The sequence below is a fragment of the Myxine glutinosa genome, chromosome 7, assembly GCF_964187855.1.
Source record: "Myxine glutinosa chromosome 7, kmMyxGlut1.1, whole genome shotgun sequence".
In the NCBI taxonomy this organism is placed as follows: Eukaryota; Metazoa; Chordata; class Myxini; order Myxiniformes; family Myxinidae; genus Myxine; species Myxine glutinosa.
In genome coordinates, this window is record NC_136267.1 from 64,200,243 (window position 1) to 64,227,899 (window position 27,657).

The window sequence follows — 27,657 nt, forward strand, 5'->3', positions numbered from 1 at the left end:
AAAAATCATGAATACATTTTAAAAACAAAACATTTAATAGAAACATAACAACAATTGAGTAAAATAAGATCAAATAAGTAACACTTACCATCAATAACTAACTAAGTATAGAATATATCCTCTTCAACTAAAGTATTGTTATGTCTGGCGGGGTAGTGATATGTAGAGCAGATAGATCTGAGTAGGTAACATGCTTCATGTATCGCGGTAAGGAAAACTACCTGTAATAAGTTCTTTATGTGTAGGCGTTTTGTCGGGTAAGGAGTATACTTGTGAACCTACCAGGAGGTTCGTGTGTTAAGTAGAGTTAGGGATTAAAGAGTAGCGCTCCTGTGTGTCCTCATCTGGTTAGCCAAACCTTTGTCCCTTTGGCACCGCAACCACTTAGACACTTAGGATCTTTATTGCAACACTAAATAACGCCCTCCCCTGACATGACTTAGGAAGGAAACCAGGCCAGGACAACGCCGCATGGCCGCCGCCATTTACACCTCCGACAGGCCTATCCACCTCGAGTGTCACGTGCTATGACGACACCACAGGCCTGTGATTCGGTGGAGGCCATTGATTGGGTGGCGCGCCAAGGCTGACGGAATTGCTTCTTTGGCTTGAACTTGGCTCGAAGCGGCACTTGGCGTGCTGTGGACTCTCTCTTCCCCTTTGCCGTTCTTCATCGTTCTGTGTTCATGCTCAGGTTGATGGTCGACCTTGTGTGGAGCTCGCTGACCTGCGTTGGACGCATGGTGCCTGGTGCACGGAACTCGTGGGCGGCGAGAGGATCGGAGCTTGGAACGGGGCCTACCTCATGTGCAAACGATCGGAGCGTGGAGCGGGGCATGGTGGCGGCCGAGCGGGGCCGTGTTACACGCAAAACTACAGACAGATAAGACTGCACACTACATTACCTTTCCCAATTACACGACGAACGTGTTCTTTTTATTAATTCATATTCCCTTGTCTCGTTTCTGAAATCTGTCGAGTGGGGACGTCCCGATTAGGATATTTGTTACCGGCGTGTGCTTTTTCCTGTCCTTGCCTTTTTCCTTTAATAAACCCTTGTATTATTTTGCATCCCCTGTTAAACCTGTGCCCGCTTGAGTTAATCCCCTTACAGGACCGGAGCTACGTCGGTGCGCTGAAGGTAAGCTTTTGCCACAGCCTCCATTTTCCTTCTTCCTCCCGCGCGACATATAGCCGAATCCGTGTTTGGTTGTTGCCTCCGAATAAGACCGTTTAGGCCATCCGCGACTCTGGTGTTAACTGGAGTTGCGCGACAGCATCAACCAAGCCCGGCTACACCGTTGTTAGACTATTGTTTTTGTTTGTCAAATGAGATAAAGATTTTAGCTTTCACTACGGTGCATATTATTGTGAATAAATATGTGTGTATATCTATCGGGAATTAAATGTAAAGTTTAGAGTTATAGTGTGCAGATGTTTTTGATTCAAATACAACTTGTAACTTATTTGCTTAAATGCACCAGACGGCATAAGTCTTTCAGACTTGGGAAAGTTGAGCCGACTTTGAATTATTTGGGACAAAGTTGCAGCAATCTAAGCAGAGTCGTGAAAGGCTGGGTATTGTGGGCTGAGGGACAGCAGGATATCTCATTTGGTAGCAAGCTCGTCTCTAAGATGTCTTATGGAATTGTTTCCCTGTGGAGTGGAAATCTCACTAAAACTGCCCTTCCGGTGCAATTCCTGCGAATATTCAGTTAATCTTAAGATTGCCATTAGTGCATACAGATATGTTGATAAATTATATTGGTATGTGTGTGACACAAGCATGATGGACCAAATCACCTACTCCCTTGTTTGAATTTGGTTTATAATGTTGCCTTTGGTCTTTGTCTCAAATTGGAAAGGGAATTGTTCAATATGAGCATTATAAGAAGTCATACAAGCATTCATTGGATTGCATTATTGGGTTCTCTTCTCTATTGTACAATATGATGCTTTGGCACCCCCTAGTGGCATTTAAAAAAAATAGATTTCTTAGTGATATACCTGCAAAACGATAGTAAAGGTGTGGTGCCATTGTCCTCCATGGTCTGGTGCCAACTAAACCATTCTGGTGTTGGCCTACTTCAGGTAATGAGGTTTTTAAAAGTCAATTTGTGCCTCGATTTCCAGAACTTTGGACTTTCGTGGCTTGGCTGGTGTCCTATATGGAACAGACCAGATCCAATATATATGATCCAGATCAGATGTGGTGGACCAGATATTTGTCACGGTGTCACGTCACACTTGATGAGATGTTACTAACCCCCCATTAGGTAGCTTTTTAGGTAGGTTGTAGACAGCAACCGCCCAGGGTAGTACTGCCGTCCTGACTTAGGAGCCTTTAAGTGGTGCCAGGAATCATCTTACACTTTCCGTATCAGGATTGCTGTTCTTACTTTCTGTTTCACTCAAACTACAAACAAAACACTTTTCATCACACACTTTCCTTCTCTTTTATTTAAGGCCTGGCCTCGATGAGGGCTATACAGTCTGTGACTGGAGCCTTCAACATTAAAATATTTTTTTATATCCAGGTAAAAAAAAATTGAAGAATAACGGAAATAATAATTGGTCATTCAACCATTTTTCCTGTCTGTGTACCATCTAATTCTACCCAACTTGCAGTTTGGCGGGAGCTGGAGGGGAACAAGCATCTACGGAGAGCCTTGGCATCAAAGCATTTACCTGAGCTACATTACCATGATGTCATTCTGGATGATTTCGGTAAAAAAAAACACATAACACACATTAGAAACTGCATCTTTACATGGTCAAGGCCTTTATTGGCATGTTCGCGGATTCCTAGTACACGAATGGCTGCACACATCACCTCCATCCTGTCTACTTTTGTTTGTCATAAAAGAGTGGCAGCTGCTGTAGCCATAAACGACAAAATTGTGGTCACAAAAAGTATGAAAACAAATCAAAGTAATATATTTTCCCGGGAGCTGGAGCAGCAAACCCAAGATTTGCGTGATCTACAATTCCCGACATGGAAAACATAAGCATTAGCATTTCCAATGCGTTTTTAGATCTTCTTATTAAGACATACACTTAATATGGTGAATGGTGATATGATGACATTTTTCCAGTGCTCTCGATTGAACATAGCGTTGAATAAATCAATGCCTCTCAGGCTGGTGTCCTTCTTGATGACGTCGCGAAGGGATATGAATGGACACCCCCTTCTCCAAGGTTCCTCAGGCCTCCAGAGGAGGACTTTCTTTTATGTTTCTTCATGGTGCATCACATGACAAGCAAGACAAAGGCAGCATTGTCTCACAATAGCAAATATTTTGGGGGAAAACAACCATACAACTCTCTGTTGGCGTTCTCAGTTAATGTGCATTAAATGCAACTTAGCAGCAGCAGCTGCCACAACGGAAATCACCTTCTTGGGAAATTAAAGTATATTCCATCAGTTTTTCCTATTTAAAGTGATGGCTGTTTTGCACTGATAAATTAATGATCATATGAGCGCAAAGTTCAACAATATAATAAAGTAAAACGTTTGTTTTCCGATAAAACATGATGCAACTGTACTAGTTGGTGATTTAGATCAAGCTGTTATAGAGGAAGTGTCTGGGTTAACTCCAAGAGACAGAACCAAGATCGAGACCTGAACCGCACTTCCTTTCCATCGATTGATTCAGATTTCATTTGTTGTCAAATATAATACTGCACTTTTAACACAGACCACTGTTATAGACTTCACCCATATGGATTCTGTTCAAAGAAATAGAGTAAGGAAATATCATTGAGATTATAGGATTAAGAACTAGAACGGGCACTCGGTAGAGCGCATACCTTCGCCGCAGCTACTGTTCTGTACTTGGCATGGGAGTGTAGGGAACAGAACAACAAAAATACGATTTTGACCTTTTCGTGACCTTGACCTTGACCTTTGACCCGATTGCTCCCAAAATCTAATCAAATGTGTCCCGTATAATAACCAATCATCCCACCAAATTTCATGCAATTCGGTTGAATACTTTTTGAGTTATGCGAATAACATACACACACACACACAGACATACAAATAAATACACAGCGATCAAAACATAACCTTCCGCTTTTGCGAAGGTAATAATGTATAATTATCAGTAAAAGATTAATAATTGAAAAAGCTGGACTTACAAGTCGGTATAGCTAACGTTTCGGCGAAAATCCACTCGCCTTGGTCACGGCAGATGTTGAAGTGAAGAAGAAGCTTGAAAGTCGCTGCGTGACCTCAACCGTTGGTCGGCTGAATTGGTCTGTTGACCAATCCAGGCATCCTGTGATGATTGCAGATGACGTGGGAGAGATGTTATAGCCTCGTCCCACGTCCGTAGCAGATTAAAACACAAACCACCTTTTTTGTTGAGATATGGTGATTCAACTCTTTCCCAAATGGATTCCTTTACAACATGAGCAAACCACTTTTTTTCTGTCTCAGATGACCATTTGACTTTTATCAAAGCTGTGACCATACAGGTTCAAGTGTGTTTTTACAGGTGAGTTTAACGCCTCTTCATAAGCTGAATGATGTTGTAGCAATATGAAGAGGCGTTTAACGGGAACAGGCCCAAATAGTATACTAAACATGAAAGCGTCAAAATGTTAGGCAGGATTTATTTGATGTGCTTCTTGCGTAAATGTGAAATGCACAAACCTACGGTGTATACGCACAGCTTTTGTTGCTCCCGAAATAAATAAAAATAACATGGGCAATGTATAAGCACAACCTCGTTCACATCCGACGTAATGAAAAATGTGGGAGGTGTATAGGCACAGAACGCTGGCTTCATTGCTCGATACCTTGAAGAAAATAACAACTTGGGTTATGTAATGGTGCCAAAGCATTGCTATTGCTTATGTGCATATAATTTGACCCGACTGCAAAGCCGCAATGAGCCGGCGAAGCCAAAGCCTCTTGCCACTATTTTACCCATCACTATGGCATCAGTAGGTTCGGTAGTTGGTAGTAGGTAGGTGTAGTAGGTACCGTACCTAGTTCAAAATGACACCATTTGCATTCTGGATGAGATTAAAATTTATAAAATTTCCTTCTTGATTAATTCGGTGAATTCCGTCTCAACTTCGGATATTTCCGGCCGTGAAAAACGATCCCCTACGGCCACGAGATTCCTAAAAAATAATTCTTCGTCAATTTTATAATATTTGACACCGTTTTCAGCGTCCGAAACGCGGTAACAAGCCTTTTTGAAATATTTTTTCAAATGCTCGAATCTCATTGGTTCCGGTGTTTGGTGAAGATTTTCGTTGAAGATAACCAGGCCCGTGCGGGCCCGGGGAACGAGGTTGGTCTTAAAGTATTTTAATTACAAATATAGAGGTGCATAAGATTGTGAATCAAATAAAGACAGGTGAAACAAACTCCTATTGAACTTCTTTCGCAATTTTTTATGCATACTTCCGCATCCGCAAGATGGCGGCCTCCATGGAGCGATTTGGTGCGTCAAAGCTTCAAAATTCTCAAAGGATCCAGCAAAATCTGGCTTTTCAACATAATACGTACGCGTTCATTCACAACACCGGCTTCGCCGGCTATAATACATCGTGTTTATGCAGCTTAGAGTGATTCCAATTCCACTGGGCCATAAAGGAATTATCCCTTAGGCCAGAAAGCTTGAAGCCTGAGGCCTACGCAAACTGTGTGCCTCAGAACACGAGTAACTCCGATGGTAGGCAACCTTTCAATATTTGATGATGCTTTCAATAGTTGCTGTTGGTCCTTTTCACACTGAAGAGAAAAGTTATAGGGAACTCATGGCGATTGTGAATCTATCACTTCTGTTTGGAGCAGATTTACCTCACATTCCACGAAGCCTATTATTTATGAAGATAGTACACTGCTTTTTCTGTCCACCTGAATGGCAATTCTGCTTGTGTGGTACCTTCATCTTCAATGATCTGGATGTTTACCCTCTGTTTTGAATTTGTGATTTCAATTTGGCATTGCATTTTGCTACTAGCCCATGTCTCATTCACGCCAGATTATAAATTCTGCATGTTTTTCGATCTCACGTTTTCAGCTGTCCCTCATGTACTTCATTGCATAAGTTTCAACAAGAAAGAGCAACCAGAGATTGCAGATCCTCGCCAGGATGTTTTTTCAGTGGTTTTTAAGGCTTTTGTGTTAAAAACAAATATGGCGGCCGAACCACGTGACCGATGACGTCATCATTTTTTTCCCCCCCTTCCGTGACCGATGACGTCATTTTGTATAAGAAGTACTCATGGAAGTCTTTACACAATATTCAAACAATTATGTACATTGTATCTGAAATAGTTACATTCTCCGGGGTTTTGTAGCATGATGCAAATGGTGTATGTTTCGCTTGTTCAAATGGTCTCCATAATATGTACGACTTTATTCAAATTATTGAGTCTACTATTTTTTTTTTCTTCTTTCCTGACTGATATGTCTGCATTAAGTTGAAACTTTATTTTCTACCCTTTCACCTTTACCTGTACCATATGTAGTGGTACCAGTTCAGCTCCGGCTGCCTGCAGGACACTCCAAAGACAACATGTATCCTCTGCTGTATATCTTGTGAGTCCCAAGTTGCCTTCAAAATTTCCTGCACTTTTTAAACACCACATTGTTCATCGTTTATTTTCACACTAAGCTGTTTAGATCTGTGTGGGATTCCTTTTGGGGTAGAAATTGCCTATAACAACCTTTCACACCAAAAGTAAGGCAGGAAGGTGAGGGTGTTTTCTCCACCGTTGGCAAATCCAAAGCAGACTTTCGTAGGCCTGGAGGGTACGGATATTCCAGCCCTACCAGATCTTTCCTGGGGATACGAAGCCAGGTGGAGCATCACGATACTCCCATTAAATATCAGGACATGCTTTTCCTGCTTCAATTAACTATAAAACTGACTTGTCAAAGTTATTGGTCTGGCATGATGAGTAGGCCAGCAGCTCAAATATTTATTCGTAACTTGTGCCAACTAGAATGTCCATGTTGTGCTGAAGTCATTTCAATGAAATGGAAGTTTTTGTCAAAAGATTGCAGAGACGTTAGTGAGAAAAGGATAAGGTGAATGCATAGCAGTGTCAGGACAAGATATAAACATTTGAAAGAAATTGATGTTAAAAATGGAACTGAAAATGCAAAGCCCGTCCACGTTTGCTTTGTGTTTGGCCTTCTTCCGTTTGCCAAACTTGACGTGGCTTGGCTAACGATTGATGATTTTGGGCGACCTTGACCTTTTGACCTTAAAAGCAAAAGCCTTCGGTGAATCAAGATGCAAACCCTGCTCAAATTTCAAGTCAATCTGATTGGAAATATGGAAATCGATGATTCCACAGGGGAATATGGAAATTGATGATTTTATGACTTTTTTTTTTTTTGTACACAAGATCGAGGCTCGTGTAAGAGCTAACATTAAGCACACAAAGACAAACTGACACATAAAACAAGATAAGGGAGCGGGAGACAAGATGGGGAGAGAGAGGGAAGCACACATTTGAGAGCAGGGACATCCGGAGATCTGTGGGAGGGAGAGGGCTTGGGGGGGAGGAGGCACGGGAAGGGGTGGGGGTGGGAGAGGTATAAAACACAAGGATATTGCTAGGACTTCCAGGAAAGATGAAAGCTTTGTATGTGTTGAGGAGCTCAGGTGTGCCAAGGAAGGACTTCGCACGACGGAGGATGCCCAGTCGGCGACTGGCTTTGGAGGCCAGCTTGGAAATGTGGTTTTCCCAGGAAAGATCATGGCCGATAGTGAGACCCAAAAGCTTGAGTGACAGAACTTCTTGGAGAGGATTGTTGAGAAAGTGGATGGGAGGGTTTTCCAGACCATCTTTTCGGAGAGACAGAGTGAGAGTGTTAGATTTGTCAGGATTGAAAGACATTTGACCTTTTGATCTCAAAATAATTGGCTTCTAGCTTTTGATTGGTGAACCAATTCAGTGACCCAATATGCAAATTCTTAAAATTTCAGGTCAAGTGGATGACAAACATGAGGTATTTCAATCTTTTGGAATGTCTAGATGTGCGCACACTTGCCTCAGCTGTCTAGCCTGGGTTTGAATCTCGACCATGATATAAACTGGCATTCTGTTGTTTCACAGACAGGGTGCTTCATGAAAGTGAGCGCCGTCCCTCAGATGGACATTAAATTTGGCATTCTGTGTTTCGACGTTAGTTGGTGGACCTTAAAGATCCTACGGTGTCCTTTGCGAAGAATAGGCGAGCTATCACCATCATCCTGTGAACAACTTTTCAAATTCCTGCTCTAACCTAGTGGTGGCAATGTATCAGTGGCATAGGTGCACCCCCAGTAAATAATGCCATCCACAGCCATGTGCTGCATACAAAAGATGAAGAAGAAGAATGTACAAAAGGCAGTCATTTTAGCTTATAACATATTAGTTTTAGTTTTTTTTTTGTTTAAAAAAAAAGTTATTTAGTTATTTTATTTTAGTCCTCTACCCGGAGAGAACTATAGTTTTGCTCTCCGTCCGTCCATCTGTCCATCCCACCTGTGCTTTTATGCACTGTTTTACCATACCCCTTAACATAATCAACTGAAACCTGGTACCTGGCTTTATTATGATAAGTTACAGAACATGTTTGAGTTCCGAGACGTTTGGCCAATTATTCACGGAGTTATGCCCTTTTTTCGTGGAACAAGAACATTCATTGGGACCTGTAGGAGATATGTATTGCAAATCAATTGTCCCTCTTGTGTGCCATGTTTTGCATCTGAATTCCATGGGGATTTTTGTGGAAATTTGTACCGTTGATTCCTTTTGTGAATGCTTTCAAATGCTATTGAAAATAGTCCTGAAATAAAGAAAGCAAAAAGCTCCTCGAATACACACATTTGGGGGAGGAAATTAATCAGAAGTAGTGCATTTTTTTTTTTTTTTTGTATACTGAATCGAGGCTCGTGAAAGAGCTAAAAATTTAAATGAAAAAAGAATCTAAGTTTCATTATGAAGAGCCTCAAAATTCCATCATTCAAGCAGATTTCAGTTGCTTTATTAAATCAGGCACGCATTACTGAAGAGCAGAACATCCGAGGTTAGAAGAGTATTTTATAACCAATGACAGATCTATGTAGAAAGAGGGGTAATTCAATGTCGGAAAAGTATGGAGATTGCATTTGGAATCCAAACCCCTGCCCATTTCAGTTCTGCGAAATGCACAATACTGCTTCGCGACTTTGACGTGTCTTCCTTCCAAGTATCACGCAAGGACCACACAATTGGATGGAAATATTAAGTAATTCAGCAAATGCTATTATTGAGTAGCAAGCTCACCAGAAATTTGCAAGTCCTTGAGTTGTTGTTGGTTGGGTGAACCCATGAACCCCAGTTTTGAACATCGAGTGGGAAAATTACAAATGAATGATGAAATGGGTGGTATTATGGTATTCATGGCCTTATGATGAAGCTTTCAAAAATAACTTCAAAGGATATTTGAGTGATTTCAAATAAACATCAATGAAGTGTTTTTGCAATGAAGGTGATGAGGAAAAATCATGCCGGAAGTTGTCCAAGGTTTTGTAGACACATGGAGCCTATGATTGCTTTGAAGCAGAATTGGGGACTGAAGTCGGCGACTTGTACTCGAGTCACAAATTTTGTTTTTCAAAAAATTTTGTTTCACAAAAAAAATGCAGGTTTTTTATCGTCGCTTACTTTCAACACATGGGGTGGTTTTGTAATTAGTGATGTATTTTGTTAATGTTACTATATGTCATCCGTGATACAGAGAGGATGCCCCTGGTGGTCAAGCCACAGCAGAACGCTTCTTTCTCGATTGGTCGGTGGTGCTTGGAGGTGGCAGTGACGGGGCTGTCGTGGCTCGGTTCGACGCTCGTGGAGCTGGGTGCAGGGGGAGCCGCTTTCTGCATGCTTTGCGTCAGCGACTAGGCACGCGGGATACTGCGGACCATGCCGCAGCCATTCAGTGCGTGACACAGGCCAAGTAGAAACCCTGAACATACATCATCCAAAACCTGGTCAGTCAGTTTGGTTTGAGAATAGTATTTCTCAAAAAAATAAAATAAATAAATAAAGTTCACAATGCTTTTCGTACATTGTCTAAGATTTATAGTGAAGCACTCGTGCATAATAACATTACAATTTGGAGAAAAAACTATCGGTGAGATGCAATGGGGATAGATGGGTATGATACAATTGGAAAAATCATGAAATTTTAAATAGGAAAGTGGATTTACAAAATAAAATGGAGACAAACTTTAGGCATATGGAAGAACTGGTGAAACAGGGATGAAGGTCAGACAGAGACAGTGGAATAGCATGTCTAAGAAGCAAGGGGGTGAACAAACAGAAGGAGAAATAAGAGGGGAGGGAATTCTACATAAGAATATATATATATATATATAATTATATATATATATATATATATATATATATATATATATATATCTATATATATATATATATATATATATAACTGTGAGAAATAGTAGAAACTCCACAGTACGAACAGGGCGTCTCATTTGCATTAAATAAATAATCGGGAGATTAAATCAGACGCGGACGTAGCTTCAGGACTTCGATCTTTAATTTGACAAGCTTTCGACCAACAAAGGTCTTCGACTGAGTCTCCAAAAAATTAGGCATGTATATCAGTCAAGTATGTATAGTGATATGTGTGTAAGATGTGTGATATGTGTAGAAAATGCATACAAAAGGAAGAGCCACGCCAAAGCTCACTCACCGGCCCCAAGTTCAACGGAAGTGAAGCGCACCTTACAGTTACCGTTTGCGTTACAGTTCCGGTGCACGTGCATATACAAATATAGAGATACATACATACATAAACACACAAGCATATATTCATATACCATTTATATTCATATAATATATTTATATATTTATATAAATGACATATAAAGGTAGAATGAATGAATGGGTGAATGAATGAATGAATGAATGGGTTACGGTTAACAATTTGATTGGGTTGATGTAGGAACATGCTTTAATCATCAAAATTTATGCCATGAGGGATTTTTGTCCGAAGTTTATGTATCCAAAAGGACTCACGTTTCAGAATCGTGGTGTGTGATCGATTTGTGATTGATTCAATGGCAGAGATTTGAATGTCATTTATAGAGTGATCTGGTTGATTAAAGTGTATCGTGTAAGGTAGAGATTTGCCCTGACTGGTGTGGAAGTTATTGATTTCTGACCGGGTGTTATTAAATCGTGTGTAGAGTGTATTCTCAGTTTTTCCAACATATTGTTTATTGCACTTTTGGCAAGTGATTAGGTATATGACCCATGTAGATTTGCAGTTCATATAGGAGGTGATGGGGAATTTTGGTCCAGTGCTAGAACTACAAAATTTGTTTCCTTCTAGTAAATGCTTGTGAATAATACATTTTTTTGCTGTGCATTTATAGAAGCCTGGGATCCTAGTTTCTTTGTTGTGGGGCTGTGGGTGCTTTACTTTTACCAAGAGGTCCCTGAGTGTCCGACCACGTCGAACGACCACGAATCAACCTCCACTAACATCATTTCGACGTGGTCGGACACTCAGGGACCTCTTGGTAAAAGCAAAGCACCCACAGCCCCACAACAAAGAAACTAGGATCCCAGGCTTCTATAAATGCACAGCAAAAAAATGTATTATTCACAAGCATTTACTAGAAGGAAACAAATTTTGTAGTTCTAGCACTGGACAAAAATTCCCCATCACCTCTTATATGAACTGCAAATCTACATGGGTCATATACCTAATCACTTGCCAAAAGTGCACCAAAAAATATGTTGGAAAAACTGAGAATACACTCCACACGATTTAATAACACCCGGTCAGAAATCAATAACTTCCACACCAGTCAGGGCAAATCTCTACCTTACACGATACACTTTAATCAACCGGATCACTCTATAAATGACATTCAAATCTCTGCCATTGAATCAATCACAAATCGATCACACACCACGATTCTGAAACGTGAGTCCTTTTGGATACATAAACTTCGGACAAAAATCCCTCATGGCATAAATTTTGATGATTAAAGCATGTTCTTACATCAACCCAATCAAATTGTTAACCGTAACCCATTCATTCATTCATTCATTCATTCATTCACCCATTCATTCATTCTACCTTTATATGTCATTTATATAAATATATAAATATATTATATGAATATAAATGGTATATGAATATATGCTTGTGTGTTTATGTGTGTATGTATCTCTATATTTGTATATGCACGTGCACCGGAACTGTAACGCAAACGGTAACTGTAAGGTGCGCTTCACTTCCGTTGAACTTGGGGCCGGTGAGTGAGCTTTGGCGTGGCTCTTCCTTTTGTATGCATTTTCTACACATATCACACATCTTACACACATATCACTATACATACTTGACTGATATACATGCCTGCTGTTTTTGTAGACTCAGTCGAAGACCTTTGTTGGTCGAAAGCTTGTCAAATTAAAGATCGAAGTCCTGAAGCTACGTCCGCGTCTGATTTAATCTCCCGATTATATATATATATATATATATATATATATATATATATATATATATATATATATATATATATATATATATATATATATATATATATATATATATATATATATATATATAATATTTATATATGTATATATATTAGGGTGCTTCACTGCATAAGGGAGAAAACCTGAAGGTGGTAAATTTCTTTCGCTCGCTTTCTTAATTAAGCCACTGAAGGAGAAAACACCACAGACAAATTTCCATTTGATTAGCCATTTATTTAGGGAACGTGCATCCACTACAACGTTTGTACACCACACAACAACAACACAATAGGCATTTTAAGGCCATTTTCCCTGCTAGAGCAGAGGTTAGCCTAAAGTTTGTACACTACATACTACATATATTTTGGGATTGGTTTCCCGTACTGATTATTTTCAAGGTAAGTAACTCTATGAAAGTATATGTCTGGTTTAACACTCTTAATATTTAAAACATTACAGCATATGAAGACATAATTCGTGTTTTATATTTATAAAAATACATTTTGCGAATACACTTTGTTAAGGATGTATTGAATTTTAGTATTTTTCAGTGGAGGTCCTTCTTTGCTGTCTTCGAGTCCGCTCGCCGATGATTCTCTGCCACTTGGATCATGTTGATCCTCGTGTTTGGTAGGCCCCTTTGCCATGAACTCATGGATGAGGGCCACTTCTCTTTCAGCAGTGTTGTCAGTCACGAGGAGCTTCCCGACCCGTTCCTTCCCCAGACTGTACCCGTCTGATGTTATCCAGACCGCAGGGGGCATTGACAAGAACACAGTATCGATTTCAAGATGGTGGAGGATTCTCTTAGTTGCGGAGGTGAAGAAGTCCGGAAGATCTTTTGCAACGACGTCTCCTGTGACGGCAAACACACGAGGGCTGGGATCGAGGGATCCTTCCACAGAGTTCATGTTAGAGACAATCTTCAGTTTGTCAGCAGCTGCAACATCGTCGCCGACGAGAGCAAGACCGACTGTAGCTTCATAGATGCCGACTCCATAGATCATCGACAAGTACCATAGATGCCGACTCATCGCCTTCATGCCAGCTTCCATGTGGTATAAATATGGTTATTAATTGGCTGTGCGCGACCCCTAAACATTGATATATTGAATTGATTTTTATACTTCCAGGTTTTCTCATTAAGTGGATCAAATTTGCAAGCGAGCGAACGCGTGTGACAACTTCCAGCTTTTTGACGCACCCTAATATAGTATATATAGAGTTCATATCGAGTTTTGATTTGACGCGGTGTATAAGCCCTTTTTCATTCTCACCGGGCTGGACTACAGAGTTAAATGGCCCACACACACAATAAACATGTGAAACAAGAAAAAGAGCAATCAGAGATTGCAGACCCTCGCCAGGATGTATTTTCAGTGGTTTTTAAGGCTTTTGTGTTAAAACAAATATGGCGGCCGAACCACGTGACCGATGACGTCATCATTAGTTTTTTCCGAAACTAATTTATTCCTAGATTATGCTCAAGAAATTTCATCTTGATCAGATGAAGTTTTGTACTTGTCGAATTATGACATCATAATGGAGGCACCTATGACATCATCATTAACATATTTTATTCCCCATGGAGAGTTCTTTACAATGAGCCATGTCTCAATTTTTTCTACTAGAGAGATACCCGTGCTACGCACGGGTGGGAGGCCAGAAGCAAACAGGCAATGCAGATACGGCAAATGCTAAAGCATGAAACCAATAAATTCCACATTCCTGTAGCACCTTCAGTCGCACGTCAGACATGGACAGCAAGTTCGTGAAGGACTTCCATGAAAAACGTACCCGTTCGTAAACAAATGGGTACGTTCACGTATAGAAACATCGATCGTGGGACCGTGGCGAATCTGCATATGGCGATGGCAAAATATCAGAAATTGAAGGTTTTTTTTATTTTAAACTATTCATATAAACATCCGTTGAATCATATCACACGCAAATCATGAAAATCTAAACTATCTTTAGAATTTCAATAAAAGCCACATCACTGTTCATATCGGTAAATATTATTCCATTGTGTTTCAAATCGTGAACGATACACTATGATCGTGATGATCGTGATCGTGAATTGTGATCGATAATCGTGTTCACAATCGCTATGTAGTATGTACTCCCGATACGTGTACCAAATTCCCGATACGTGTAACTGTACCAAATCAACAGTTAAAAGGATTTTGAGCCGATAGGTGTTACGGCCTTGGCAAGATCGATGGAGACAGCGATCTGTTAGCGATCGATGGAGACATGTTGCTTTCCCGGGTGCAGCCGTTTGTGCGTCGTCACAATGAGAACAATGAACGTCATGCGAACGCGAATGTTATGCGGGAGTCCAAACCTGAGAATGCTGGAGACGAAAGCTGAAATTGGGAAAACTAAATAGCCTATTTTACTCCTGGGGATCCCAGGATTATCCACCCAAAATATATTTGCGATCGGATCAGCAGTTTTTACGGCACCTTCGAACAGACAGTCCGACATTTGGTGAATTATTTTTTCTATTCAGCGCTTTCCGAGATATAGAGGTGCAATTTTTTTCGGTTTTCCAAGGTTTTTGGGTCAGACGTGGAAAGTACGGTAGGCATGCAGGAACATACGCACTTTTCAAATTGGCTAAAGCATAAAGAACTAGAACGTCACTCAGTAGAGCGCATACTCACGCCCTGGGTCAAGTCGGAATAATACGTTTTGTTTAACATCCACTCTCCCCAAAACAATAAATGAAAAAGAAAGTAGGCCCTAACTGTCGGATCATTTATTTTGATATATCTTGGAATTAGAGGAGAAAAACATCATTTTTTAAGAATAAGAATAAAAGCTTTAATGCAGTAAAACAGAAAAAAAAATTCCCCCAAAAAATTCCTGGATCCGGAATAATATCCTGAGCTTCACAAAAAACTAATCAATTCTTCCTTATCCCAAGGGCAATCATCCCACCAACTTTCATCCAAATCCGTTCAGAACTTTTCCAGATATCTTGTTCACAAACACACGAACACACATACGCACACACACACACGGACACGATTGAATGCATTACTCCCTGGCGGGAGTAACAAAAATAAGCAATCAGAGATTTCAAACCCTCACCAGGATGTGTTTTCAGTGGTTTTAAAGGCTTTTGTGTTGAAATAAATATGGCGGCCGAACCATGTGACTGATAACGTCATCAATATATTTTTTTTCTCCACCAATTTACCCTAGATTATGCTCAAGAAATTTCATCTTGATCGGATTAAGTTTTGTACTTGTCGAATTATGACGTCATAATGGAAGCAACTATGACATTATCATTAACATATTTTATTCCCCATGGAGAGTTCTTTACAATGAGCCATGTCTCAATTTTTTCTATTCAGCACTTTCCGAGATATAGAGGTGCAAATTTTTTCGGTTTTCCAGGATGGCGGCTGAACTACGTGACCTATGGCGTCATAATTGTCATTAAAAAATTATACAGGTGGAGTTGCCCCTATGGTGAAAATTTCCTGTCAATAGGACCAACGGTTGCAGACAAAATCATATTTATTCTGTGCGGACAGACAAACAGACAGACAAATGAAAAATGGGTCAGAGACCAAGGACTTGCCGGAATGTACTTTTTTATCGGCCATTTTGGACAAATATGGCGGCCGAAACACGTGACTGATGACGTCATCATTATTTGTTTTCTAAACTAATTTATTCCTTGATGATGATCAAGAAATTTCATCTTGATAGAAGTTTTGTACTTGTCGAATTATGACGTCATAATGGAGGCACCTATGACCATCATTAACATATTTTATTCCCCATGGAGAGTTCTTTACAATGAGCAATGTTGCAATTTTTTCTATTCAGCACTTTCGGAGATATAGAGGTGCAAAGTTTTTCGGTTTTTCCAAGATGGCGGCCAAACCACATGACCGATGACGTCATCGGTATTTTTTTTTTCTCCACCAGTTTATGCCGTCATGTCGCTCAAGAAATTGCATCTTGATTGGATGAAGTTTTGTACTTGTCGAATTGTCAAATTATGACGTCATAATGGAGGCCTTGGGCCGAGAGAGTTAAAAATTGGGCACAGTCTATTCCAGGGCAAGACAAATATGTGTGTTAAGTTTGGCGATTCTATGTGCAACGGTGTAGACGTAGTACTGCGCATAAACAAACAGACAAACAGATCAACATACTTGCCAGAATCTTTTCCGGCAAGTAACAAACAAACAAACAGACTCAAATGCAATACCCTATCCTCTGACGAGGGTAAAAAAAGGAGAATCAACAAATGGATATAAGCTTGTCAATGTACATGCTGCTTCCTTACTTGGCGCTCAGCATTTAAAGGATAGAGCGGTGACAAAAACCCAAAGTTTGGCATCTATGGAGAGGAGGATATTCCTCCTTGATTTCCCTGCTGAGAGTGGCGTGCCTTGGGAAGTGATGTCACTTCCCCCAAATCTCAGCGGCTGTGTTTGCGTGAGTCACATCTGGTGTTGACTCGTGTGTGTGTGTGTGTGTGTGTGTGTGTGTGTGTGTGTGTGTGTGTGTGTGTGTGTGTGTGTGTGTGTGTGTGTGTGTGTGTGTGTGTGTGTGTCGCAGCCCCTCCACGAGCATTGGAGCCTGGAAAAATCACTAAATCTCAACAACATGCAAGATTTCACAGGACAGACTTGCTGCCTACTTTGTGATACATCATTTTGAATGACTTGCAACAGTTTGAAACTGTCTAAACCTCTGAAAATAATTTTATTTTTATACTTAACGATAAAATGGCACCATCACCTACAGCAATCGCCTTGGGGTAAGGCTCATGTCCTTTTCATCCTCTTTACAACTATTCTCGAGAATGAACTCTCCCAAGTTTTCCCTGCAAATGTCTGCTGCTCTTCTTCTGCTCCAATCGGTTCTTCTGATCATGTGCTTGTTAAAGTGGACATCTCTCTGGCCATTCTCGGAGAGCCTCCTCAGCGTCGGAGAGTCTGGCATTTTCACTCAGGCTGACTGGCACGGTCTGCAAGCAGCCATCAATCATCTGGACTGGTCTCCCATCTCTACTGCCTCAAACATCAATTCTTCCGGAGAATTCTTCCAAAGCAAACTGCTCTCTCTCATGCACAGATTTATCCCATCTCGTCTTCAGTTGTCTTACCCTTCCTCCCGTCCATGGTACACTGAATCTTGTGGTGAGGCAGTTGCCCTGAAACAACTTGCCTTTGCCTCTTGGAAGGCAAATCCAACTGAAGGCAATCTCAGTTCCTTCCACCAAGCTCGGAAAAAGTGTGTGTCTACCCTCAGGAGTGCCAGGAAGCACTATCTCTCCACACTCAAGAATGAACTCTCAAACCTGTCTCCTTCCTCCAAATCCTGGTGGCGTCTGGTCAAATCCGTTTCTGGTGTTTGTTCCCCCTCCATCCCCTCCCTTACCTCAAATGGCTACACAGTTGACACCGCACGTGACAAAGCCGAATGCCTCAACTCTGTGTTTGTCTCAAAATCTTGTGTCCCAAACCCATCTCTCTCTGTACCCACCTCACCCAGTCGAACCCAGCTGCTCCAGGACTCTGTGTCTTTCTCTCCTGACAAGGTGGAGAAGTTTTTGTCAAACCTCGACTCTGATTCTGCAACTGGACCAGACGGCATCAGCCCACGGGTCCTAAAATCCTGCTCTGCTGCTCTATCTCACCCTCTCTCTGTTCGTTTCACCCTCTCTTTTGCTCAAGGTCATCTGCCAGCATCTTGGAAATCAGCAAACATTACCGCTTTACACAAAAAGGGTGCAAAAACAGATCCTTGCAACTACAGACCAATCAGCCTGCTTCCAATTATCAGCAAAGTCATGGAATCCATCATTGCTTCGGATATCAAATCCTTCCTCTTCTCCAATGGCTTGATCTCCGATCATCAATTTGGATTGAGACCAGGTCATTCTACTCTGGACATGTTGCTTCTGCTGTCTCAACAATGGATGGAGGTCCTCAATGCCAAACAGGAAATCAGAGCTGTCTCCCTTGACATATCATGTGCCTTCGATACGGTCTGGCACCCAGCTCTGCTCACCAAACTCTCCTCCTATGGTATCCATGGAAATCTCCACGCAAGGGTTGCGGACTTCCTCTCTGGTCATAGTCAATGTGTGGCTCTGAATAGATTTCTCTCATCTCACCTGCCTGTTCTGGCTGGAGTTCCCCAAGGTCGTGTTCTGAGCCCTGTGCTTTTTCTGGTCTTCATCAATGATCTCTCCGACTCTCTGGAAAATTCTCTCTATCTCTTTGCTGATGACTCCACTCTCTGCCGCTCCATTCCTCATCCCTCAGATCGGCAGTCTCCAGCCTCCTCACTCTCTGCAGACCTGGACAAAATCACAGACTGGTCAAACAAGTGGAACAACAACAACAGGCATTTTAAGGCCATTTTCCCTGCAAGAGCGGGGGTTAGCCTTGCGGTCCCCATGACAATGTTCTCCATTTTGCCCTATTTTCTGCATCTCCCCTTGTTAACCCCCTTGCCCGCATTTCTTCTTCGACCATCTTTAGCCAAGTCTTTCTCGGTCTTCCCCGTCCTCTACTTCCTTCTACATTCATTTCCATCACTCTTTTCAACCAGTCACTTTCATCCTTCCTCAACACATGACCAAACCATCTCAACCTGTTTCGCTTCACAGCATCCATCACAGGCTCTACTCCCATCATCTTTCGCAATTCATCATTTGTCTTCCTCTCTCTCAACAATACTCCACACATCCACCGAACCATTCGCATTTCCACCCTTTCCAGCCTTCGTTGCTGCTCTACGTTCATTACCCATGTCTCACTCCCATAAATCATAACACTTCTCACACATGCAGCATACACCTTTCCCTTCAGCTTCAATGACACTCCCCTTCTCGTCAGCACGCCACTCAGTTCCCAAAACTTCTTCCATGCACATCTCACTCGAGCAACCATTGCCGAGTCTGATCCACCTTCTCCATTCAGCATGTCTCCAAGGTAACAAAATGTTTGCACACCTTCCAGCTTCACGCCATCTCCAAGATCCAACTCAACATTTCCTCCATCTGCAGCTCCCTCTGTGCACACCTTGCACTTGAATGTAGCTGCCACACTGGTTAATGACCCTCTCAGACCACTACATTTTTGATGAATCCACTCAGCGCACATTGTACATTGAATGGAGTTCACTCCGACACCCTTCCTGCACACGGCCACTTCCCAGTTCTTTCCACCTCACCACATGCTTTACCACTTGCCATCACCTTCGTTTTTCCGATATTCACCTTCAGACCTTTTGTCTCCATACATTCCTTCCACTTGTTCATCTTCTCCTTCAGTCCATCCATACTTTCTGCAATCAACACCAGATCATCTGCATACAACAACTCCCACGGTAAACCCTCCTTTACGTTCTGAGCCAGCACCTCCATCACAGCTACAAATAGTAGTGGACTTAGTACCGACCCCTGATGCACTCCCACCTTCACCTCAAGCTCACCACTGTTCCCATCCTTCGTCCTTACAGCTGTGCGCTCTCTTTTGTACATTGCCATCACTACTCTGATCAACCATTCAACCACTCCTAGCTTCCTCAATGCCCATGTCACTACTTCACGTGGAACCCTATCGAATGCTTTCTCCAGATCAACAAACCCAAGAAACAACTTCTTCCTCTTCTCCATGTACTTCTCCTGCAACTGCCTCACAATAAAAAGTGCGTCTGTCATTCCTCTTCCTGGCATAAATCCAAACTGCATTTCGTCAATCTTCACTTTCTTCCTTATCCTCCTCTCCAACACCCTTTCCAATACGTTCATTCCATGCTCCAATAACTTTATCGCTCGATACGAGCCACAGTCCAGAGGGTCACCTTTCTCCTTGCATAGAGGGACGAGGGTACTCAGTTCCCAATTCACTGGAATGCAGCCCTCTTTCACCACCAGATTGCAGATCTCTGCCATTCTCTTCACACCCCAATTTCCCGCTGCCTTCAACATATCTCCCACAACTCCCGTCGGCCCTCCCGCTTTTCTACTCTTCATTGCTTTTATCGCTTCCTCAACTTCCTCCTCGGTTATCTTCTCTGCCGGTCCTAAAACTGGGTTACTCTCGATGTTGCCATCCCATTCATTCTCTGCATTCATCAGTATTTCCATATATCTCTTCCATCTTCCTTTAATTCCATCTGGGTCCACAATGATTTGTCCCACTCCATCCTTCAAGCAACTCACCCCCATCACATCACACCTCTCTTTCGCTATCTGCTTTGCAATCCTGAATACCGCTCTCTGACCCTCTTCCGAATCCAGCGTTCTCCGAACATTTTCCTACATGCCTCCTGTGCCTTTGCTATCTATTTCTTTGCAGCCTTCTTGGCTGCCTTATAACTTTCATGCTCTGCCTTTTCTGCCCCCATACCCTTCGCCTTCTGCCACTCCTTGAACTTCTTCCTCTTCTCGTCGATCTTCTTTCCAACTTCATCATCCCACCACCATGTTTCTGACTGCCTCGGTGGTCTTTTTGTCCATCCACATACCTCACCAACGGCTCCCAACAGACTATCTTTCATTGACATCCAACCACTTTCAAGCTCAACCACATCATCCTCCACCATACTCAGCCTCTCTTTTAATGCCTCCCTCACTGTCCCCTCTTTCAACCTCCACACCTTCATTCTCGGTTGGTACTTCACCTGCCGAGCTCTCCTCGCACCTTTCACCCTTATGTCGCAGATAACCAAGTGGTACTGTGAAACAGCCTTCTCCCCCGGGATCACCTTTGTGTCCCGGAGGTGCCCCCTATCTCGCCTACGCACCAGCAGGTAGTCAACGGTTGTCGTCGACCCACCTGACGTGTATGTAACAAGCTTATTATCCTCTTTCTGGAACTGAGTATTACAAATCAACAAATCAGCTCCATCAGCAAACTCCAAAATCCTTTCACCTTCTCCATTTCTCACACCATATCCGTAACCCCCATGAACTCCCTCAAAACCGTCCATACCCCTTCCCACATGTCCATTTAGGTCTCCGCCTACCACAACAACTTCCTCATCTTTCACGTTTTCCATCAGCTTCTCTATAGCACACCAGAACTTGTCCTTCTCTTCATCGCTCCGACCAACCTGCGGAGCATATCCCGAGATGATGTTCACCAAGAGCTTTCCAATCATCATTTTCACCATCATCAACCTTTCACTCACTCTAGTCACACTCACCAAACTGTCTACAAACTCCTCAGAAAAAAGGACACCAACACCATTCACGCCCTCCGGGCACCCTTGCCACACAAACTTATATTTCTGTCCCTGCCTACCCTTCACCATTCTCACACCACTTCCCTTCCATCTCGTCTCCTGCACACAACATATGTCCACTCTTCTTCTGACCAATACTTCCACCACTTCTCCTGATCCCCCTGTCATTCTCCCTACATTCCATGTCCCAAATCTCAGAAACCGATCTCCACGTCAGGCATCAGACGTTTCGTCGTCATAAATGGAATGATTTCCACCCTTGGTCAAACAAGTGGAACATGTCTTTCAATCCTGACAAATCTCACACTCTTACTATGTCTCTCCGAAAAGACCGACTGGAAAACCCTCCCATCTACTTTCTCAACAATCCTCTCCAAGAAGTTCTGTCGCTCAAGCTTTTGGGTCTCACTATCTGCCATGATCTTTCTTCGGAAAACTACATTTCCAAGCTGGCCTCCAAAGCCAGTCGCCGACTGGGCATCCTCCGTCGTGCGAAGTCCTTCCTTGGCACACCTGAGCTCCTCACCACATACAAGGCTTTCATCCGCAGCTCAATGGAATACTGTTCCCCCCTCTGGGCCGGTGATCCTGCCTCACACCTAGCTCAGCTTCACGCTGTTGAAACCAAAGCTTTCAGAATAATTGGAATCTCCTGCGATGAAGCTCACTCCGAGGGCCTTTCACTCACTCACCGCAGGCAGGTTGGTGGTCTTTCTGTCTTCTACCGACTCCTCTCCGGCCTTGCTCCCCCAGTTCTCTCTGTGCTTTGTCCCCTAAATATTCCTGCAGGTCGCACAAGATCTGCCAGCAACCCTCTTATGGTTAAACTGCCAAAATCAAGACTATCTGCTCATCTTCACTCTTTCATTCCCCTTTTCTCCTACCTCTGGAACAAACTCCCCCACTCCCTTCAATCCCACTCCTCCCTCCAGGTCTTTAAAACAGCTGTTCACCACCATCTCTTATCTTCCCCCATCCAAAACCTTGATCTTTTCTACCCCCGCTAATTCACCCCAGATACACTTTTTTGAAAGTCCGGCTTCTTTCCTGGAAGTCCTTGCAGTGTCCATATGTTTTATACCTCTCCCACCTCCCCCCAGGCCCTCTCCCTCCCACATTTCTCTCGATGTCCCTGCTCTCAAATGTTGTGTTTGTGTCCTTCCCACCTCTCTCCCCATCTTGTCTACCCCTCCCCTTATTTTGTGTTTTATGTGTCGGTTTGACTTTTTGTGTGATTAATGTTAGCTCTTTCACGAGCCTCGATCTTGTATACAAAAAAAAGAAAAAAGTATGAGTTGTTTTTTAAGAACCTTGTTTTGTTTTGTTATTACATGGTGAAACATCAACCTGATAGTACATTGCTCTCTAGATTTTACAGGCTACCTGCTTCACAAACTGCTTGAACATGTTCATGCTGCGGTGAGAGAGCAACACTGCAGTGCTGAGCTGCTAGTGCCAGCACAGTAATTGCAAATTTCGTGAAAAGGATTATTTTGACAACAAGCCAGAGGTGTAAAAAATACTTCTAGATGTACGAGTGTTCATGTCCAGTCTGTGCACTGCATAGCCAGCCGTGAAAAGTGCCGTAGGCCTTAGAAACTATATAGCAGAGGTGTAAAAATACTTACAGCTGTACGAGTGTACATGTCCAGTCTGTGCACTGCATAGCCAGCCGTGAAAAGTGCAGTAGGCTTTAGAAACTATACAGCCAAGGAAGCTCCATGTCTGAGTTTGGCTTCAGCACTGCACTGCACGATAATAAAAACTTCCCTTGGTATTTGTGAAAAGAGCGTCAATAGCAATGGAAAGCGATTTGAATAAAGCCAAATTTGGATGACTCAGCAGGACAGGGAGGCACAACGCCTGTCCTGTCTTGGAACTATTTATCTATATTATAAAACAAGAGTGTCTGTCCGTCCATCTGTCCCCAAACTACTCCCTCAGTTTTGGGGCTAGCCCCACCAAACCTTCTGTGGAACGTTTTGAGGTCCCAGCGGATGTTGTAAGGTAGGTAAAGAGGTTTCATAAGTTCCTCAATGCAATTATGATTTTGAAATTGACTCCATACGGACATGCTCCCGAATCCGGAAGTGAACAGATGATGACAATGGGCTGGTTTGATAATATATAATTTTACATGTTACCTCCCCAAACTCCGGTTCGGTGCCCCTCAGAGTCTCGAGCGGGAACACGGCAGAAAGATTTGTTATTTTGAGTGTTCTAATAAACCATGGTAAAACCACACTAATGCAATTGTAGAACAAAACAAGTAATTGTATTAAGAACTTTCACATACACAATAATAACACTATTAAAGAAAGTACAATGAAAATATCACTTGCTAGTCTAGTCAAATTTCTGGGAAACGTGAATTCATGAGGCATTTTTGAGTAAAAGCAAGCAAGCCACTTTTTCTGGGGTAGTTTTTCGTGCTGAATACGAATCTGTTGTTTGCCAAGCCCAAAAATGCGTAATTAGGTCACTAATCAAGGTCAAATGTCAATGAGTGCAAAATTCAAAATTTTTGAAAAAATGTTTTATTTTACATCACCTATCTGTACATTTCAATTATTTTACAGTATTTTGTCTGGTAAGGTTACTACAGCTTTTCACAATTATGAAAGTAAAGGGAATTGTGAAGGGAAAAAATCAGATTTTTGTGAATATATCCGTAATGAAGCAACTTTTCGTTTTTTGACATACTGTTTTAATTCACTTGAATTGTTGCCTTAAATACCATCAGTGAAGTGGTTTACCTGAGTCCTATATAATAGCAAGATTGTTTTCTACACTAAATGTCAATATTTGACTAATTAGCCACTTAATTAAGGCTAACGGTCACAAGGCGCAAAGTGCACTTACATGGCACAAGGCGCAAAATGCACTTCATGGCAAACATGTTTGGAGTGCAGGCAGTTGATCATTATCACATGTATTCTTAATTAATCCTGAATCAATTGCAGTCTGTCAGACTGATTGGCTGGAAGGAGGAGCCATCCAGGGGAATGCCAATTAGCTTAACTGTGTAAGCTCTGACCCCCCCCCCCCTACTTTGGCCTGTTTCGACATGGTGTTTCACTGGCATTGCACTTGCAGGCCTCAGTGCAGAACTGTTTCCCCCACTTCCGACAAGAGCAACTATCAGAACTGCAACCTTTCTTGCAACCACACTGAGTAAGTTCTCGGCATCCCTTTGGAATTGACGGTAAAGTTGTAAGAACCGGTGACAACTTGTCATCAACGAGTTTCCATCCACAATCAGTCGGCGGTGGCAGATCTGTCATTGGATTACTGGCCTCTCTCCAAATGAAACTTTGGTAGTTTGCACGCTCTATGTGGAACTTTGCTGCATCACTAGATGGAGGTAGGGTCTCCGTTGCATGGCATTTGTTGAACAGTTTAATGCGGGCTTGATTACAGTTCTCAGATGGTTCCTTGTAGATATGGCAAATGAACTTTTCAGCATCTTCTGTGACCTTCTTTGATGGTGTCGGAAACTGCTGTTGTTGGATCTTTTCAACTGCTGTTGGTATATCCAACGTTGACGTATTGGATGGTTTGATGTCTCCAAGACCGCTTTCAGCAGATGGCCCCCTCTGCCAGGCAGCTAACTGAGTAGCGTGAAATGTATTTTTGCCATCTAGGGTAGAGTCATTGATGTCAATATTGTCGCCAGAAAAATGCACAAATCGTCCCGAAACCAGGTTGCTGGTAACAACTGCCCCAGTTTCTTGATCAAGCGCTTTCAGAGTGTTTTCAGCCATGGCAGTGTCATACCTAAGAACCCGGTTATAGCTGATTATGTGCCCAGCATTATGGAATAGCTCAACTAATTTCTTTGATCGAGTTGACTGGTGCAGCGTCATACCCATTCCAACGTGTTTAGGCGGTGCCTTCTTGTCTCCACATACACCATAGACCATGTCTTGTCCAATGCTAAGGACCCTTGTCTTCTTCACCCAACCAGTTTCAGACATCTCACTTTCGTCAAACTCAGCATCGACACTACTTTGGCCTCCAAGCAAGATATTCACAAACATGAGTACAGATGGTGGTACACTTGCCAACTCTGCTTTTTCGCTTACATCGCAACCTTCGAATGCAGGATGTGACATGATATCACTGCGGAGTTGCAGAGCAACGTGCACTAAAGACAGAAAATGATCATCCTGTTGTCTAAATATGGGAATATAGTCTGCACTGTTCTGACCGCACACCATTTCTGAAAGAGGTATGTGACTGAAATGTCGTGGAAGAAGCAAAGTTTGTTTCTCTGAAGGCGCCAAATTTCTTAGCACAAGAAATTCATAAATGTCCCCAATGCAATTCGACAAAGTTTCTTTAAAAGTCCCCAGTCTACTAAGATACGATGTAGGAATTGTGCCGTCGCACTCACTGGCTAACTCTTTGTACCTCTCGAACACTGCAGATAGTTCAAATACGTGCCCTTTCTCAGCAGAGTGACGCAGCTCTTGACACAACCATGATATCGCCATGTCTGCTGATTTGCTTTCAGTTTCCGCCCTTTTGACATCCCTAAAGAATTTACTAAGACAGTTAACATGGTAACATGCCTCAGCTGAGATTAAATCATTCTCATTTGCAGTACGGACTAAGATGTTATGTACAAATTTAGCTTTTTCCGTAATTTCATTACTCATTTTGAAGGTTGTGACACGACTTGTCTTCTGCTTCTTGTCAAAGTTCTGGCAGAACATACACAATGTCCAGTTCATCTTAGTAGTACTACTGCGTAAAAACGGACATGCTTCAGCCGAAACACTCTTTCTTTCAGGATCTTTTTCGTTTTTCGATTGTTCCTTGGCTAGCTTAGCATTTATTTTCCCCTTGTGTGTGTATGCAGAGTAACATAGCTTATGCCATTTAAGTTTGGGGAGACTTTCTGGAGGCTCTGCAAAGAGAGTCGAAAGCCTGTCCACGGCTGATCGAAATTCATAGTGTCTAAGTTTGCATCGGAGCTCGGTCGCCTCTCTGATGGCAGCAATACCCTGGTTTGTCTGGTTGAAAATCGTATCTTTGACCTGGCTAGTTCCCTGACAAATGATACAAAGTTCAAACGACACATCCTCACGCTGTCGCTTGAGGCTGGCAATAGGTTCCATGGTTGGCCTGAGGGGAGAAACAGAAACCAAACTAAGCACCAGGCACGCATGTTCTGACCATGAAAACTACAACGTTGTATGATATACTGCAACAGCCCTTAAATGATCGAATAAGCGCAGGCAGTGTTGGCCCGGGTTTTAATCTTATTCTCAAAGACACAAAGTAAAGCTTCTTCAAGACAAAACATCTAACCGATATCACTAATTCATTAGTGGTAGATGCATTAGGCACTCATCGTCAATGCCCATGCCCTGCCTGTCTTTTTGCTACTGTTAGGTAAATGTACATGTATGTAGGCCTGCCTATGATGTGAGATGTCAAGCATACATTACACATTTGTATGTACATGTATCTCACCAAAGAAGAATGCATTCCTTTACTTTCATTTGATTTTATATTTCATTTTTTAACAATCTTAAAAAGACCCTTACCTGTACTCCTGAAATGTTTAATGCCTGATGCCTAGGGTACGAACTAGATGGCTTATGCTAGGCTATTAGATTCATTCTTCATCATTAAGGGTCTATTGAAGAACACCCTGCTCTGTCTGAATGGAAATGATTTGACAAACATGGCAAATGCATTGGGGTCAGAAAGATGAAGCCACTTTCACTGTTGAGTGAAAGGGATGGTTTCAAGTGCAAGTAACTGTTACGTCATTGCAAGACTTTCGCACTCATTGACCTTTGACCTATGTTGTTTACCGGTGACATTTAGATTCTGTCTTTATAAAATCTATCTCTAGACCATCAATAGGAGCATAAAAACTCTGCCCCATTGTGC

The 27,657-nt window shown here is 42.2% G+C and overlaps 1 protein-coding gene across 1 annotated transcript in view; it reads left to right on the top strand.

The window, feature by feature from the left end:
• Positions 1 to 27,657, top strand: part of LOC137430752 (inactive dipeptidyl peptidase 10) — a 789,411-nt gene that overhangs the window by 746,530 nt on the left and 15,224 nt on the right. The window contains exons 19-21 of the mRNA XM_078781820.1: positions 2,629 to 2,727; positions 6,493 to 6,562; positions 9,740 to 9,937. Of these exons, the coding sequence (XP_078637946.1) occupies positions 2,629 to 2,727; positions 6,493 to 6,562; positions 9,740 to 9,937 (367 nt within the window). The remainder of the gene's footprint in view (positions 1 to 2,628; positions 2,728 to 6,492; positions 6,563 to 9,739; positions 9,938 to 27,657) is intronic.